Source organism: Coregonus clupeaformis, chromosome 29, assembly GCF_020615455.1.
Source record: "Coregonus clupeaformis isolate EN_2021a chromosome 29, ASM2061545v1, whole genome shotgun sequence".
Taxonomy (NCBI): Eukaryota; Metazoa; Chordata; class Actinopteri; order Salmoniformes; family Salmonidae; genus Coregonus; species Coregonus clupeaformis.
The window spans coordinates 31,092,781-31,107,953 of NC_059220.1; the positions used below are offsets into that span (position 1 = coordinate 31,092,781).

At 41.3% G+C, this 15,173-nt stretch overlaps 1 protein-coding gene across 4 annotated transcripts in view; it reads right to left on the minus strand.

Moving 5' to 3' along the window:
- Positions 1–15,173, minus strand: part of LOC121545032 (rho guanine nucleotide exchange factor 10) — a 75,739-nt gene that overhangs the window by 4,495 nt on the left and 56,071 nt on the right. For all 4 annotated transcript variants that reach the window (XM_041855379.1, XM_041855380.1, XM_041855377.1 and 1 more), the window contains 2 exons: positions 12,102–12,244; positions 8,874–9,048 (listed from right to left, as the gene is read on the minus strand). In XM_041855379.1, coding sequence (XP_041711313.1) covers positions 8,874–9,048; positions 12,102–12,244 — 318 coding nt within the window. The remainder of the gene's footprint in view (positions 1–8,873; positions 9,049–12,101; positions 12,245–15,173) is intronic.

Genomic DNA, 15,173 nt, shown 5'->3' on the forward strand with positions numbered 1-15,173 from the left:
AACAAACACAAAAGTGTTAAATAAGAGAATGAGCGAACCGTAATGTGGTAATTAAACAAGCAACTGTGGTTCTATTCAAAAAGCCTAGAGCGCGCTGGGACAGAAAGGACTATGTGTGTCCTGTCCTCCCCCTCAGTCACAAATCAATTCAGTATGAAATGTCACTTTGTACTGTAAACACAGTCATTGTTAAGATAAAAGCACCTTTCAGAGTACGGTGATAAATTGTGTCTTCTGACGAACAATGTTTAGTGACTTATTATGTGGAACTTGGCACTCGTTTACATATTAGCTTTACCATGGGAACAAGCAGCACTACAAAGAGTGAACAGACAAATGTGGAGAATATCCTTAACATGCTTAATGATGCCAATAATTGTTCATGCAAATGCTTTTTGACAAAACCGTCAATATGGACAGGTATGACTCTGTTTGAGAGAGCCTGTCAAGGCTCCAGTTGTGAGTGGCACTACCCATTATACACTGCAGCTAGAGTAACCTCCCTCCCAGAACCCCCCAGGGCTTTGGCCAAATCATCCGCTGATCCCTCTGCCCGACCCCCAGCTCCCCCAGAGTTCACCCCTCCGAGGAAATACACTGGGGTGCATTTCTAGACTTCCTCCTTTCATAATATTTGAAGTTCCCCACCCATAGCCCAAACCAAAATAAACCAGGTCAAGCATTGACACAGCCCGGGCCTGTTCCTGATCCCACACCAGAGGTCTGCTTTGATCTGCACTTATCCCCCACATCTAGAAAACATTAGGCCTACAGTCCACACTGATATTACACTAGCAAGGCAGGGGGTGCTGATAGAAAACATTAGGCCTACAGTCCACACTGATATTACACTAGCAGGAGGATGGGGGGGTAGGGATGTGGCGGTCATTACATTTTGTCAGCCGGTGATTGTCAAGCAAATAACTGCCGGTCTCATGTTAATTGACCGTTAATTAACATAAACACATTTAGCATCTCCTGGCTTCCACACATAGCCTACAAGCCACTGATGCTTTGGAACATCTAATAAATCCATTTATATAGCCTACACCATCACAATAATAGAAACATGATATGAAGAACAGAATAGCATACTCTGAGTTGTCCTTATGTTAGGCCTTGATCTGGCTATACCATATGGCTGTGGGCTACACTAGTTCATTTAGCAGACAAGATTTGCTTAGAATTCCGTGGTATTATTATATATTATTTTATAGTATGAAGAATACAATTGAACATAGCTGAATAAAATAGAAAGTATGTTTTTTACAAACGATTTCTGAGGGAGTGCGCACATGCAGCTATTCTGTGTTGAGCGGTTAACAAAGAAACAGGTCCTCCTATATGCTTAATTTAGAGTCATTTATGCAACTTTATTTGCGATACAAACGCTTGGCTATATGTTTTGATTTTTAATACATTCTAAGGCTGCATGATGCGACTCTAATGATGATTTGAAAAAAGTTACATTAAAGGCATGAGCTCTGCTTTGTTTCTTGCACAGGCTGTACACACTTCATCAGTCTCTCATTCACAATTTGACAAGCACTTGATAATGCCTCGAATTTCCCAGTGGCATCCCCCTAGTGTGGACATAATGCACCCTAAAAAAATCCATGCCTTTTGCGGCAAGTGGCCGTTGTGCCCTTGGGCTGAATATAATAATTATAATTCCCTTCTCCCGGCTGTGTGTTCCGAAGCACCTCTCACTCACATGGCTCTCTCAGATATCTCAATTCTAATTAGCTAATGCCCGTCAAGTGATCGAGTTCTTCTCACAGGCATCTATTTCAGCTCCGAAGTAGGCTACAAGTGAAGACAGACACAGAGACGCAACTGCGAGCGTCCTTCTTATCGAATTCCGAGGTGCATATTGAAGATGTTAGAACTGTCCACGTTTATTTTTCATCAGCCAACAAGATGAGTAGGCCTAACAAACAGCAAAATCACTAGCCTATGTCAATCTACTATCCCCCATCGTACAAAAGTTGCTATATTCTATTGGTCAATTTGTCCTGTGTGAGAAATAAATATTCCAAACATATTCTGGGACAGTTGTGGGATGCGATAGATCCCAAATTAATACAACCACTCACATCAAAAAACCTTTTAAAAGCAATGAGGCTGATCAGAACATTTAGCTTAAAATGTTGATAAATTATTAGGCTATTTCTTCACATTATAAGCGCAGCAATGCGACACACAGCAGTAGGCTATAAGTGTGAATGTTCCAAAATCTATTAGCGGGAAAACACCATTCTCAAAAGTTACCACAAATGCGATTATGCATGTGAGGCTTTATTATAAAGGTGCATTTATATGGTGAAAATTATCATTTGGCCACTTTAGTTGTGATACAAACCTTATTATCAAAACATATAGGCCTACATGAGGTATGGGACTATCATTTGAAAAAGTCGCAAAAAATGATGCCCAGCACACAAGCTGGGCATCATTCACAAGTGATAATATATCAATGACAAGTGATAGGCTAATATTGTCACCCATCAGACTATTCTTGATTTAATCTTGTCTTTACATATACTAAATAATATATGTGTGAAATTAGTTTTGATTTAGAATGGACCATTATCATGCACCAGTTTCGGAACACGGGCAGGGGAAAAAAATACATGTAATCTATGCACTTAAATAGTGAATGGAGGACACTTTTCTCGTGGTTAATTTTCATGCCAGCCAGGTAGGCTATACTCCTGTTGTAAAGCAGAGCAATGTGCTTAATATTAGGAAAGTTGAGAAATAAATATAGTAGGTCTAGCCTATAGAAAGCTGATGGAATCCTCTTCTTTTTAATAGAGGCCATCAAAACTCACGTTTCTCACGCAATTGCATAGCCTATAGAAATGCGCAACATGAGCTCATGGGCTCTTATGAAGTGTTTGATTTGATTTTCGAAGACATTTGCATTGATGCCAGAGTGATTAGAGGGACAATAGTACCAGGCAGTTAGCAAGTTTGGTAGGCTACTAATGACCATCAGCATCAGAGCTTGGAGAAGCGTAATTACCATGACTAAACGGTCACGTGGAATTTGACTGCGGTCATGACTCATGACTTCCGGTGTGGCGGTAATACGGTCACCGTAACAGCCCTAGTAGGGGGTGGATTAGATATAAAACACTGATCCAATCTCACTAGAGAGATGGTTCATATCAGGCCAAAGTCTGGGACCAGACAGAGAGGCTACAGCACTACAGTCTATTCCTGTGTCCAGACTGTATCCAGGCTGTGTCCAGGCTGTGTCCAGGCCGTGTCCAGGCCGCTGGGTGACCATGCTGAGAGATGAAAGACAGTCCCAGAGCCAGCACGGTAATGAAGGGTCTGGAGGTGTTGTTTCCTGGCCTCCAAATGTTTGTCGCCATTAGTGTCCGCATGGCTGTGTATTTAGGTCAGGCCGAACAAAGCCGGTGATACAGACCCTCACTACAGACTTGTTCTCTAGGGAACATCAAAGACACAATGAAGAAACAAACCATATATTGAGGGTGGTTTTTGGAAGGTTTTCAGAAGGTTTTTCCAAATCGAAATTAACCAAACCAAACCCCTGTAAAGGGTTAAGGAAGGACAGAGGAGGTATTGTAAAATAATCACCAAAGTATGGGCGTTTGCGCAATCACTGTGAAATTCAAATGAAAACAGCTATAACCTAATTACAGTCAAAGAGACCACAGTTCTCTGAAATACCGGTTCTCTGGAATTCCTCAGTACAATCAAAGGATTTACGAGGGATCGTTCCAACATGAGCGAGCATGAGGAGGACAACCCCACCTGGAGCACTGAGGACATTTCACACTCAATTCTATGCCAGCAACTGTGAACTCCCTCCAGATATTTGGTGACGTCACCCTCCCAACTAAAATCCCTTGTCTGAACCTGTGTTTCCTAAAACAAGCCAAACTGCAGGAGGTCTGCAATTTCTCTAGACTGATGAGAAAACTAGTTCACATAACACACATTGTCTTACCGCTCTCTGCTAGACTTCTGAAACCCTGTAAATACACAAATAGTGTGTAGTTAGTCTGTCTTGGTTCCTGTTGTTTGTTCACACAGTATTAACGGGTGCATCTGGAGTTCCATCTTTAGTCTGAAATAAAGCACTCCAGTTCTACCACAACAAGCATCCATTTCCCTTCACTCTCAACAGGTATCGTCCCGTCCCCTTCCACGCCCACCATGGCCCAGTGAAGTTCCAAACGACTTGAATGACACTACCGTCTGAGTCAGCAGACTCTGCAGATACAATACATTCTCAGGCCTAGTCAATCAATCTGGGAGCAGCTGCCAACATCTGATGAATAAGTGCCTGGGTGGAACATTGTGGAAAAGTCCGGACCAGGAGCCAAATCCAGACTTGTAGGGGCATACAATACAACTCCCTCCATGGCCATGGAGAGAAATCTGAACTTGCCCTGACAAATCACATTCACATGTTTAGCCAGTGCAGGCCACCAGTTCAGACCATGGTTGAAGAGAACTGGCAAAGCAGTACAGTGGGGGTTGGTTCAGTTGGCTGTTCCACTTTAAGGAAGGAAAACAAACAGAGTCCCATGACAGAGAGATACGGTAGATAGGGCATTAACCCAGTGCTGTTATCAGAGGAAGTCAGCTCTTTGGTGATACACACAGACCGTAAGAGACCCTGCTTGACCTAGAGGAGGAAGTCTTTCAAGTCGCTGGTCTGAGGTCTCTCCTTCAGAGAAACTTCCTCTGTGGTTGATGTCTCTTATTAGTTAATGGGACCAAGGAGTCTTAAATTATTCCAGACTGGCTTTATCATTCACATCTGTGTTGAAAGCCCTTGCTCAACCTCAGGACTGGGTGTTGGGCTGAGTTTCCCAGAAGGGTAGGTGTAGGGTTAGTTACTGACTGGATATTCAAAGCATGCTGTGCTGAATGAAAGCGTACTCTCTTGCTTTTCCACAAACAACCACAAAGTGATCCCTAAGAGACCCTTAGGTTTATGCAAGCCATGATTCGATTGCATAATCAAATACTGGAGCACTACATGCAAGTAAACCATGCACGATGGGACATATGCCAAGATTTAACACAAGGTTTGCTGTGCAACTTGATGCCATGATATTGTCCCTTACTCTAATGCAATATATTACATGAGACTGCTTACATTGGTTTTCAAATATTATGTAACTCCCATATAGTGTACTTCTTTGTGTCTAATCTCTCTTTGAAAGTAAATATTTTATAGGGTACACAAAACCTTATAGTAATAATGGATGAGGGCACCAAAATACTCAACTATGTACACACAGTCTAGGGCTGATAAACAACGGGCAGAACTCAGCTAATGATAGCACTGTTTATTATGCTTTTAAAAGTAGACTGATATGTTACTGTAGGCTAGTAATTACTAGTGACACACACACACACTCACACACACACACACACACACACACACACACACACACACGCAAACCGACTGATCCAGAGCCACAGCAGCTGTCACTATATAAAAATAAACACTCCACAGCAGAGTCAAGCTTAAAATAATGAATTCAAACTTGAGATCAAAACAGTCGACTGGACGGCATCTTCAAAATACTGTGCAACTTCAGAGGAGAGGAACAGTAGACAACTGTAACTAGCTGGACAATAATCACTTCATGACAACATCACAAAAGGAACCTCTCAAAACTCAGATCAACCCTTATAACACGGCTGACATTACTACATTACAGCTGACAACTGAGTACAAGCAGCTGAAACTGACAATATACAGGCTCAAGCCAACTGAGCTGTTGTAGTAATATTAAAGAGCAGCCACCGATAGGAGAGAAATATTATGACTAGTCCTCTAGACTGATGTAGGACACAGAGCTGACAGCAGATTGCTATTCACAACACAGCTGGCTCTGATGAAGATCCTCACTATGGTCTGCTGCTTGTCTTTCAGACTTTCATCTGGTTTGATTGTCACAATCCCGACTATTAAGGCCATCGCTAAGATGTTTGAGGCGAGCTTCACTACCATAGAGGACAAACAGAACTTGTCATACTCAAACAACGTATGATTTCACCAAGTTACAGGACTCTGTAGCAATAAGTGTGTTACTGTGGTAACAACATCAATTAATGGAGCAACATAGAGAGGGTATCTACATACACTATATATACAGTGGGGGTTGAAATTATTGACACCCTTGATAAAGATTAGCAATAATGACTGTATAGAATAAATAATTCAAATACTGAGCTATATTGTATGCTAATTTTTGTTGTTGTAAATTATATTATTTTACACTAATACAATTGCTCAGCGAGGGAGATTTTGTTTAAAAGCAATACAATGTTTTTCTCAAAAAGGTAGGGGTAACAATTATTGACACCCCTAAATATTCTTATAAATAAAATAGTCAAATGTGTTGTATTTGGTCCCATATTACTAGCACACAATGACTACATCAAGCTTGTGACTCTACAAACTTGTTGGATGCATTTGCAATTCATTTTGGTTGTGTTTCAGATCATTTTGTGCCCTATAGAAAATAATGGTAAATAACGTATTGTGTCATTTTGGAGTCACTTTTATTGTAAATAAGAATATAATATGTTTCTAAACACTTCTACATGAATGTGGATGTTACCATGATTATGGATAACCGTGAATGAATCATGAATAATGATGAGTGAGAAAGTTACAGAGGGTCAAACGATGAGCATATAATTATGACCCCTACCTTTCGGAGAAAAAAAGTATTACTTGTTAAACAAAACCTCTTTCTCTGAGCAATTGTATTAGTATAAAATATACAATTTACCCCCCCCCCAAAATGTAGGATAAAATATAGCTCAGTATTTGAATTGTCTTATTCTATACAGTTATTATTGAAAGAAGAGGAGGGTGCGCAACCAACGTAAGTCGAGGTGCAACCAATGAAGGACATTTTAGGCTTAAACATTTTTCTTTTAACTTTTAACACATTTTTAATGGTGAGCGAGTGTTGCGCTTTTTCCTTTGCAAATACAGTTATTATTGCTCATTGTTATCAAGGGTGTCAATCATTTTGGTCCCCCACTGTACTGTATGTATAGTGCTGTATGGGATTATGACACACAGGGTAATATTAATTCCTAATGTACATACAGTACATACTGTTATTATAGTATGTTGACTGTAGACAACTCCTGTTGGCTGTCTCCATGGCCACACACCCCCCTAGAAGCTTGAGCTAAATCCGATTCTGGATCCAAAGGGTATTACCCAAACTCAGATCCCAGTGCTGGGGAAAACACCGATTACTGTGTACTGGGAACCTTTATCCAACCCAAAGGAGCTTTACACAATCTGACTGGTCTGTACTCGCCATTCATGACTAAACAGTCTTGCAAAATGTACCACGAACTGAGCTAACTTCATCTATGACTATCCTAGTCTTTTCTGTGTGACAGGATATGAAGACATCTCTACCTACTGATAAGCATATAGTGTGGCCTACATCTGTAACAGCTTTTAATGAGTTGTAACCTTACAAACAACAAAGCTTAAAGGCCCACTGCAGTCAAAATTATGTTTTTCCTGTGTTTTATATGATATTGTACAACAGTTAATGAAACTAACACAGTAAAAGTGTGATAAACAAAAAAAATAACAGTGTTATTTCCTGATAGTTGATTGATGAAAATACAATATACACAGGAACTTCTAATCAGCAGGTTTGCATCGACGGGTGTTTCGGCTTTCCATGGTGACATCACCATGCAGTAAATTGGTTTATAGACCAATAACAAAGAGAGTTCCAAACCGCTCTGCCAATAACATCTAGTTTTCCATTTTCCCCTCCCTACTCAGACCACTCCCAGACAGTCCTTGCAAAAATCTTTCTTGAGAAGAGATTGGGGCTTGAAACTTGTTTGCTACCCTCACCCACACCCAAAACAAAACCTAATAGAGAATGGGATGATGTTGGGTTAAGAATGAATGGCAAATGTTTGATGAGGTCAAATGAATGGATGGTTCAGTAAAGGACCAGAATGAGAGGTTCCCAGGTCTTTGTCTACACCAGGACCATTTGAAGAGAACCGAAACAACCAACCTGTCACAACACAACCACCGAGGACACACGTCTGTGATGTCATCTAATTACAGACAGGCACTGCATGAGGCAGCCCTTTGAAACTGAGAGTTCATCACGAGAAAGACCCGCAACCATTGGATAAAAGCTGAGGGTATATTTGGGGGAAAAACCCACCAAGTACGTGACGACCTGATGACTGATTGTCAAAAGTGATCCACTTCTACTTTGAGAGACCTGCTCTGCTCTGTTCTTGTTGAGAAATAAACCATTCATTCCCAGTCTACCATAAAGATCCAATCATTAAATGACTTGGTTTAGAGGACACACAGAGACAACAATGACATGGTTGGGTGGTTTGTGCAAACAGAATTGAAAGGACCACAGTATTACCCAATCTGTATCATAAATCACAGGACTGCAGGCTGAGGGTGGAAACAGCAAGGTAACTGTATACTGATATCCTGAAGGTAAGGTTCACCTTTGAGTGTGTGGTTAAGCTGTGGAGAGTGGCTTTGCTATGTGGAAGGTATGTTCTACTACACAGGAGGTTGGTGGCACCTTAATTGGGGAGGACGGGCTCATAGTAATGGCTGGAACGGAATTAATGGAATGTAATTGAACTCATCAAACACATGGTTTCTATGTGTTTGATACCATTCCATTAACTCCATTCCAGCTATTATTATGAGCCGTCCTCCCCCTAGCAGCCTCCTGTGTTCTACTGTATTAGAGAAAATGTGTTCGCAGGACTGGCATACCATGTGTTGAATACCATGCCAGACAGTGCTGTATGTGACAATGGTGATAATGTTATCTTACCAGCCAGTATGTTATGTACAGGCGTAGCGATGTTGATGTCCTGTAGATGATCGAGGGTCTCCGTGTGGAACAGTCTCAGGGTAGACCCGGAGCTGAAGGCTATCCAGATGCCCACTCCAGCCACCACCATGTGGGATACCACCATGCCTTCCTCCTGGTGGGCCTCCAACTGCCTCTGACAGGGGGAGAGAGGAAGACAGGAAGAGAGGATATTATACTGCACAGCCGAATGACACATTGGTCAGTTCTTCAAATGCTTTGTCTGTCTTTAGAGTAGTGGGAGAAAACCCTACTACTTAGCCACTAATCAGAAAGAATCATAGCCCTTCAACAATCTCACATTGTCAGGAAATGCCATTTTACATGGTTGTATTCAGAATGACAGTATATTTACACATCACTAAGTCACTGAGATACAAGATAACTAATGTAAAGCATACTGTGTCCATAATAAGTATATAGGTTATAGGTTGAGAGCTTTTGTGAAAGAGCACAGTTAGAAAGATATGGCATATAGAAGCAAACCGGATGGACATCATAAAAATGATCGGAGAGGTTGAGGGTAGAGGAAGTTCAGGAGTAAAAACAAACAAAATATAATTATTGTGAAATTGACTGTGTCCATAACATGTATATAGTATGTATAAGCTGGAAGTAGAGGACTAAGCGTTGTTGTTCACTAGTTTACTCCAATTAGGGAAGGGGTGGTGGGGTTGGAAAGTAATAAAGGGAAATATATTTTTTTAAAGGATATGTATATATATGTATGAATATGTATTTATATGTATGTATGTATGTGTATATGTATGTGTATGTATGAATATGTATTTATATGTATGTATGTATGTGTATGTATGTATATGTATTTATATGTATGTATGTGTATGTATGTATATGTATGTATATGTATGTGTATGTATGTATATGTATGTGTATGTATGAATATGTATTTATATGTATGTATGTATGTGTATATGTATGTGTATGTATATGTATATGTTTATATATATATATATATATATATATATATAGATATAGATGATCTCCTGTCTGTCTCTACCCTCTGAAATCACTGAGGAGTAGTCTAAATGTACAATACAACTGTCCAAGTGATTTCAGAGGGTAGAGACAGACAGGAGATCATATGCACTGTACTGACTAAGCTGTGACAACACACTGACACACTGACAGTAAGCCTGCTAAGAGGCTGAGCCCTGTCCACATCCTAGTAATGGTATAGTTTACACAGTGGACTGTTATGGCTAAGGATTGTTTTGAGAAACCATAAATAAATTATACAAGATCGACTATGTTACTCCAATTGACATAATAGTAAACATTAGAGAGGTGGTAATTGTGTTTTGATTTGCAGGATTGTTATAGGTAGTGCTGAGCACAACAGCAACATCAGCTTTAGTCAAAACATGAGCTCTGAGGAAAGTCCTGTCTGCTTTTCATAGATCCACAGTTTGATATAAACTTGCCATGATTTTATTTCCCTAATTACAAAGCCAAATATGACTGAGGGCATTTCAGCTTACCCTCTGTGCCTCAGTTCTACTGGTATCAGTCAGAAACAATATCAATTGTGAATTTAGTTGTTTTTAAGTAATTTCCCTGAGATTTTCTCAGCCTAGTACCTGAGAGGCACTACTCTACAGCCATCAGCTGTGTGGCATGGGATCTCCCTCCTCATCCCTGTTAATGAAGGGAAACTCTACTTGGCCAAGGACAGTCTCACAGGCCTCACAGCAGGGTTCCAGTATTGACAACAACAAGATCAGGTAGTGTGTCACTGAACCTACATAAACTTGAACTTCCCAGATGACCTCTCTAGCCTCATTCTCTCCCTTCTTGTCGCCCTCTCCCCCCCTTCTTTGTTTGTCTCTCCGTCCCCATTTCTCTACCAGTCTCTCTACTTCCTCTTCACCTCAGTCTCTCCCACTCTTTCCCTTTTTGCCTGCCGCTCTCTCTCCCTCTTTCTCTACCTCCATCACCCTTTTCCCATGTAGGTGCCAGGATGTAAGCCTTCGGGGAGAAAGGCAGGTGGTCCTGTAATGAGCCTAATTACACTAACTGGATTATGAGACTGTGTGTCAGAGGAGGGGAGGAGGAATGTTGCTATTCCAGGACAGACAGCAGGTGCTGGTGACCCGGACTGTGACTCTAGGACGGACAGAGAACAACACAAACGCACCGGGCCTGGAGAGAGGGAGCGTGGGAGACAAGGAGAGACGGAGCGAGAGAGACCCCTCCCAGGTTCCACTATACCTCTGTAACGCAATTAAGCCAGAGCCAAGCCAAGTGCAGGTGACATCACAGAGATTGGGCCAAAAATAATTAGTAACCTAGAAACACAGATAACTAGACGTGACACGCCCTCCGGCCATGTTCTACATTCTATATTCTAATGTCTAAGACTCTCATCCAACCATACCTCATCTAGTGGTTTCATAGTTAATAGCAGGGAGCAACATATCCACATCAACAGTAGATAGCACTGTATCTTTAAGAGTAAAGCTACCAGAACCAGCGATGCCCGAGAGAGACTGAGCAGAGCAGACGCATGGTGTGGGATGGTGGAGTATCAGAACAGAAATGTGAAGTATGCCCAGAGAATGTGGTGAATGCACCAACACCTACATCTCTGCAACCGCAGAAGGAAACTCCAATCACTTATGGACAAAATCATTTCCATTTCAGTTAAACGAACAGATCAAGAGGTCATTCAGAGTTTATCACAACTTTCATTTTCAAATCCTTCATATTTGTACAACGCCATGAGAAGAACTCTTAATGTCTTTTTATAGAGGGCATGAAATATAATATTTGAATAGTAGATTGGAGCTGTAAGTGGGACCACCCCACTTTATAGCAGTTGAACTGTAATAAAATGTGTTTTCTCTACACCTCCACGAGTGTGTCCTACATTCCTTTTTCATAAACCTGGGAAGCGGCTAGGATATTGAATTTGTGCCTTATCTCTCACACATGAGCCTCAGTATCTGTTTGAACTACACAGAGAGACGGGAGACTGGGTCTGGTACATATAAGAGTTATGAGCAAGGAAAGGGGGAATTTATGAGATATTAGAGATAGGAAAGATAAGTACCTCTATGACAGTGTGAATGTGTGTGTGACTCTTCCTCCAGATGATATAAAAGTTATGAGACAGAGAGGGAGGCAGGGATCCATACAGGAAGTGAGATAAAGAGATGCTCTAGTTACCTCCACAGTGTGTGTGGTAGTGCTGATGATGAAGACTTGTCCTCCAGAGGAAGCCCAGACGTGTTCCTCCACAGCTAGCATGGCCTTTACTGGTAGAACCCCCAGCTTCAGCACCTTAGGAGAGTCTGAATTCCACAAGCCATCTGAAACACAAGTATACACATACACGTCATACAAATCCCTTACAATACAGTGGCAATACAGTGGCAAATCACTAGAAATCTGGAAGAACCAAAAACTAAAGTGGAGCAAATATCACTATGCAAGATTATTAATGTGTTTGTTAGATATGGTTGTTCAGATTATGCATACATTAGTGGCAGATAACACCTCTTAATGTCATCTGCATTTATGATCTACATAATAACACTGGAGAGGCCATTGATGGTTTCACAGGATTCACAATGAATATAGATGTACTGAGAGGCATTAGTCATCTGTAGAGCCAACCCACACACTTCCTACATACTGCTGTCTGCCTACTGCTATACGGAGCCCAGGACACCACTGTGAACACCCAACACTCCATTCTGAACACCCAACACTGGGTACATTACAAATAGAGCTAACACATTTCTCTGCGGCATTCATCTTTCTCCCTCAGTTTATAACCCAACTGCAACAGCTCAAGAACACATATTAGTGTAGGGAGGAGTTGTAGGATTAAATCCTTAAGAAAATTCAAGAAGCTTCGAAGTAGTCTAAATAAGAAGTTAAATTCCTCCAGACACCGAACTACAGGAAATATCAGAGGCCTCACCAATTGTGTTTGTTTAAGGGAACTCACACAGGCAGCTATTGAAAGGTGCGGTGCCATACAGGGAGGAATGGGGGGACTTTCTGAGGTATAGTAATTACTAAGGAAGTAAGGGGCTCGGGTGGACAAAAAATACTGCTTTGTGTTTATTATTATAATAACCACAGGGTGTATTTGTGTGTGTGTGTGTGTGTGTGTGTGTGTGTGTGTGTGTGTGTGTGTGTGTGTGTGTGTGTGTGTGTGTGTGTGTGTGTGTGTGTGTGTGTGTGTGTGTGTGTGTGTGTGTGCGCGCGCGCGCGCGCGCGCGACAAGGACAGAGAGGGATTGAGAGTGAAATGTCATGTGTTTAAACATCATTCTTCCTCCCAGCCAGTCTTATGTAACCTTCCTCTCTGTTGCAGCGTTTCTACAAACCCAGTTCTTTCACTTCTACACACTAACACTCCATCATGTCAATGTTACTTCTTAGGAACATCCAATGAGACTGCAGAGTGTGGTGTTACAATAGTAGATAGATATACATCTAGATATAAATCTCATACTGAAAGATAACAAAAGGACAACAAAGAGATCAAGACATAAAACCTTGCACTATAATGATGACACTCCCATTCAGGAATTGTACAAGGAAATATTAGGCTACTTCACCACATTACAAAATATAGCTAGAGATGTTTCATGTCCTTATTCCCTGACTGGTTGGCGTTGGCATGCAGTCTCTGCTGAGCCATTCACACACACACATAAACAAAGAGAATAACTAGCGTGGCAGAATGGGGCTGGCTGGGGGTTCAGACAGGGCCATGCCTACGGCAGTGTGACATGATCACGCACAATCACTCAGCGACAGGCAGGCAGGGCATAGCCACAGCACAGCTAAACACATGGAATTCAACCTGTGGTGCTCTGGCGATACAGATAGTGCCATATATATGAGTCTGCAGCTTTGCAACTCTAGAATGCAGTGCCATATCGCTGTACTAGTATTTGTTACCTAATCATATAGCGTTATTGAATGCGTGTGAATGGATTTTTTTGGCCAAAACGCGTTTCATAACTGAAATGACAGTTTTATATTTAGGGTTATCTGGAGGTGGTTATTTCTTATGGTCCCTTCTCTACTATAGTTCCTTTTAAAATGTAAATGGGACTCTAATATCAATTCTAATAGCGTCTGTGAGCAAACTCAATGTGACAAAAGCACTGGAAGAGCTTTAGCTAGGACGCAGATGCAAAAGTTTCACCACTGAAGCTAGGATGATTCATCATTTCACTTTTCTGTCACTCATGTAGAAGAACAAGTATGCAAATGAAAGGAAACCACTTAAATTGTCATTTATAACTACAGAGTTTCTCCATCTCTTCTCTCAGTGAAAACATTGAGGGAGCCAAAGGATAGCAGAGAACTCTTGACATTTGACAGGGCTGTCAACAACTCAGCTTTTCCATTCAGTCAAACCAAAGGGAACATTCACGAAGTACCCTGACAAGTCCATTGAATTGAACAATCATCTGCTGCATGGAGAACAAAGGAACCATCATCTGATGTTTATAGGAAAGAAATATAATGGAAACAGTGACATTCTGTTAAACAGAGATGGAACCAAAGTGGGCATTCTTTCAGCGTTGCAACATTCCCTTCCAGGCTTTACTGAGCTGGCTGAGGATCAGAATAATACTTTCCATTCGTACTTTCCCTCCAGCAGATACCGCTATATCCTCTATCCCTCTATCCTCTATCCCTCTCTCACACAGCACAACGTGCCCGGTTGATGGAGGGAAGGCAGCTTTACTCAACCTGGATTTGGATCAGGGATTTACCACGTTTCCTTCTCACCACCTCTGGATATGTGACTAAATATTCTGATGGTGACTTAGCTGGGAATGCAGTTGGAGCAACTGAACCCCAGTTGCTGACTGGATGTAGTTTTTCTATTGATTGGCAGGGTAGCCTTTTCACCTTGGTTCACCAATCAAAATAAGTAGCTGACTGAAGCGTAAGAATAAAACCACCTGACACTGTGGTCTTTAAGCATCCCTGAACTGAACTGAACCTCAGAGCTGGAAATTAGATAAAGGGTAAGTCAGAGGCTAGCGGACTAAACTCAACTCCATGATAAACATCTCAATGGAGTTGAGTTGCGATGGGTTTTGGCAGAGTGTACCTCCAACTACAGTGCATTCGGAAGTATTCAGACCGCTTGACTTTTTCCACATTTTGTTACATTACAGCCTTATTCTTTTAATGGATTAAATTGTTTGTCCACATCAATCTACACACAGTACCCCATAATGACAAAGCAAAAACTGTTTTT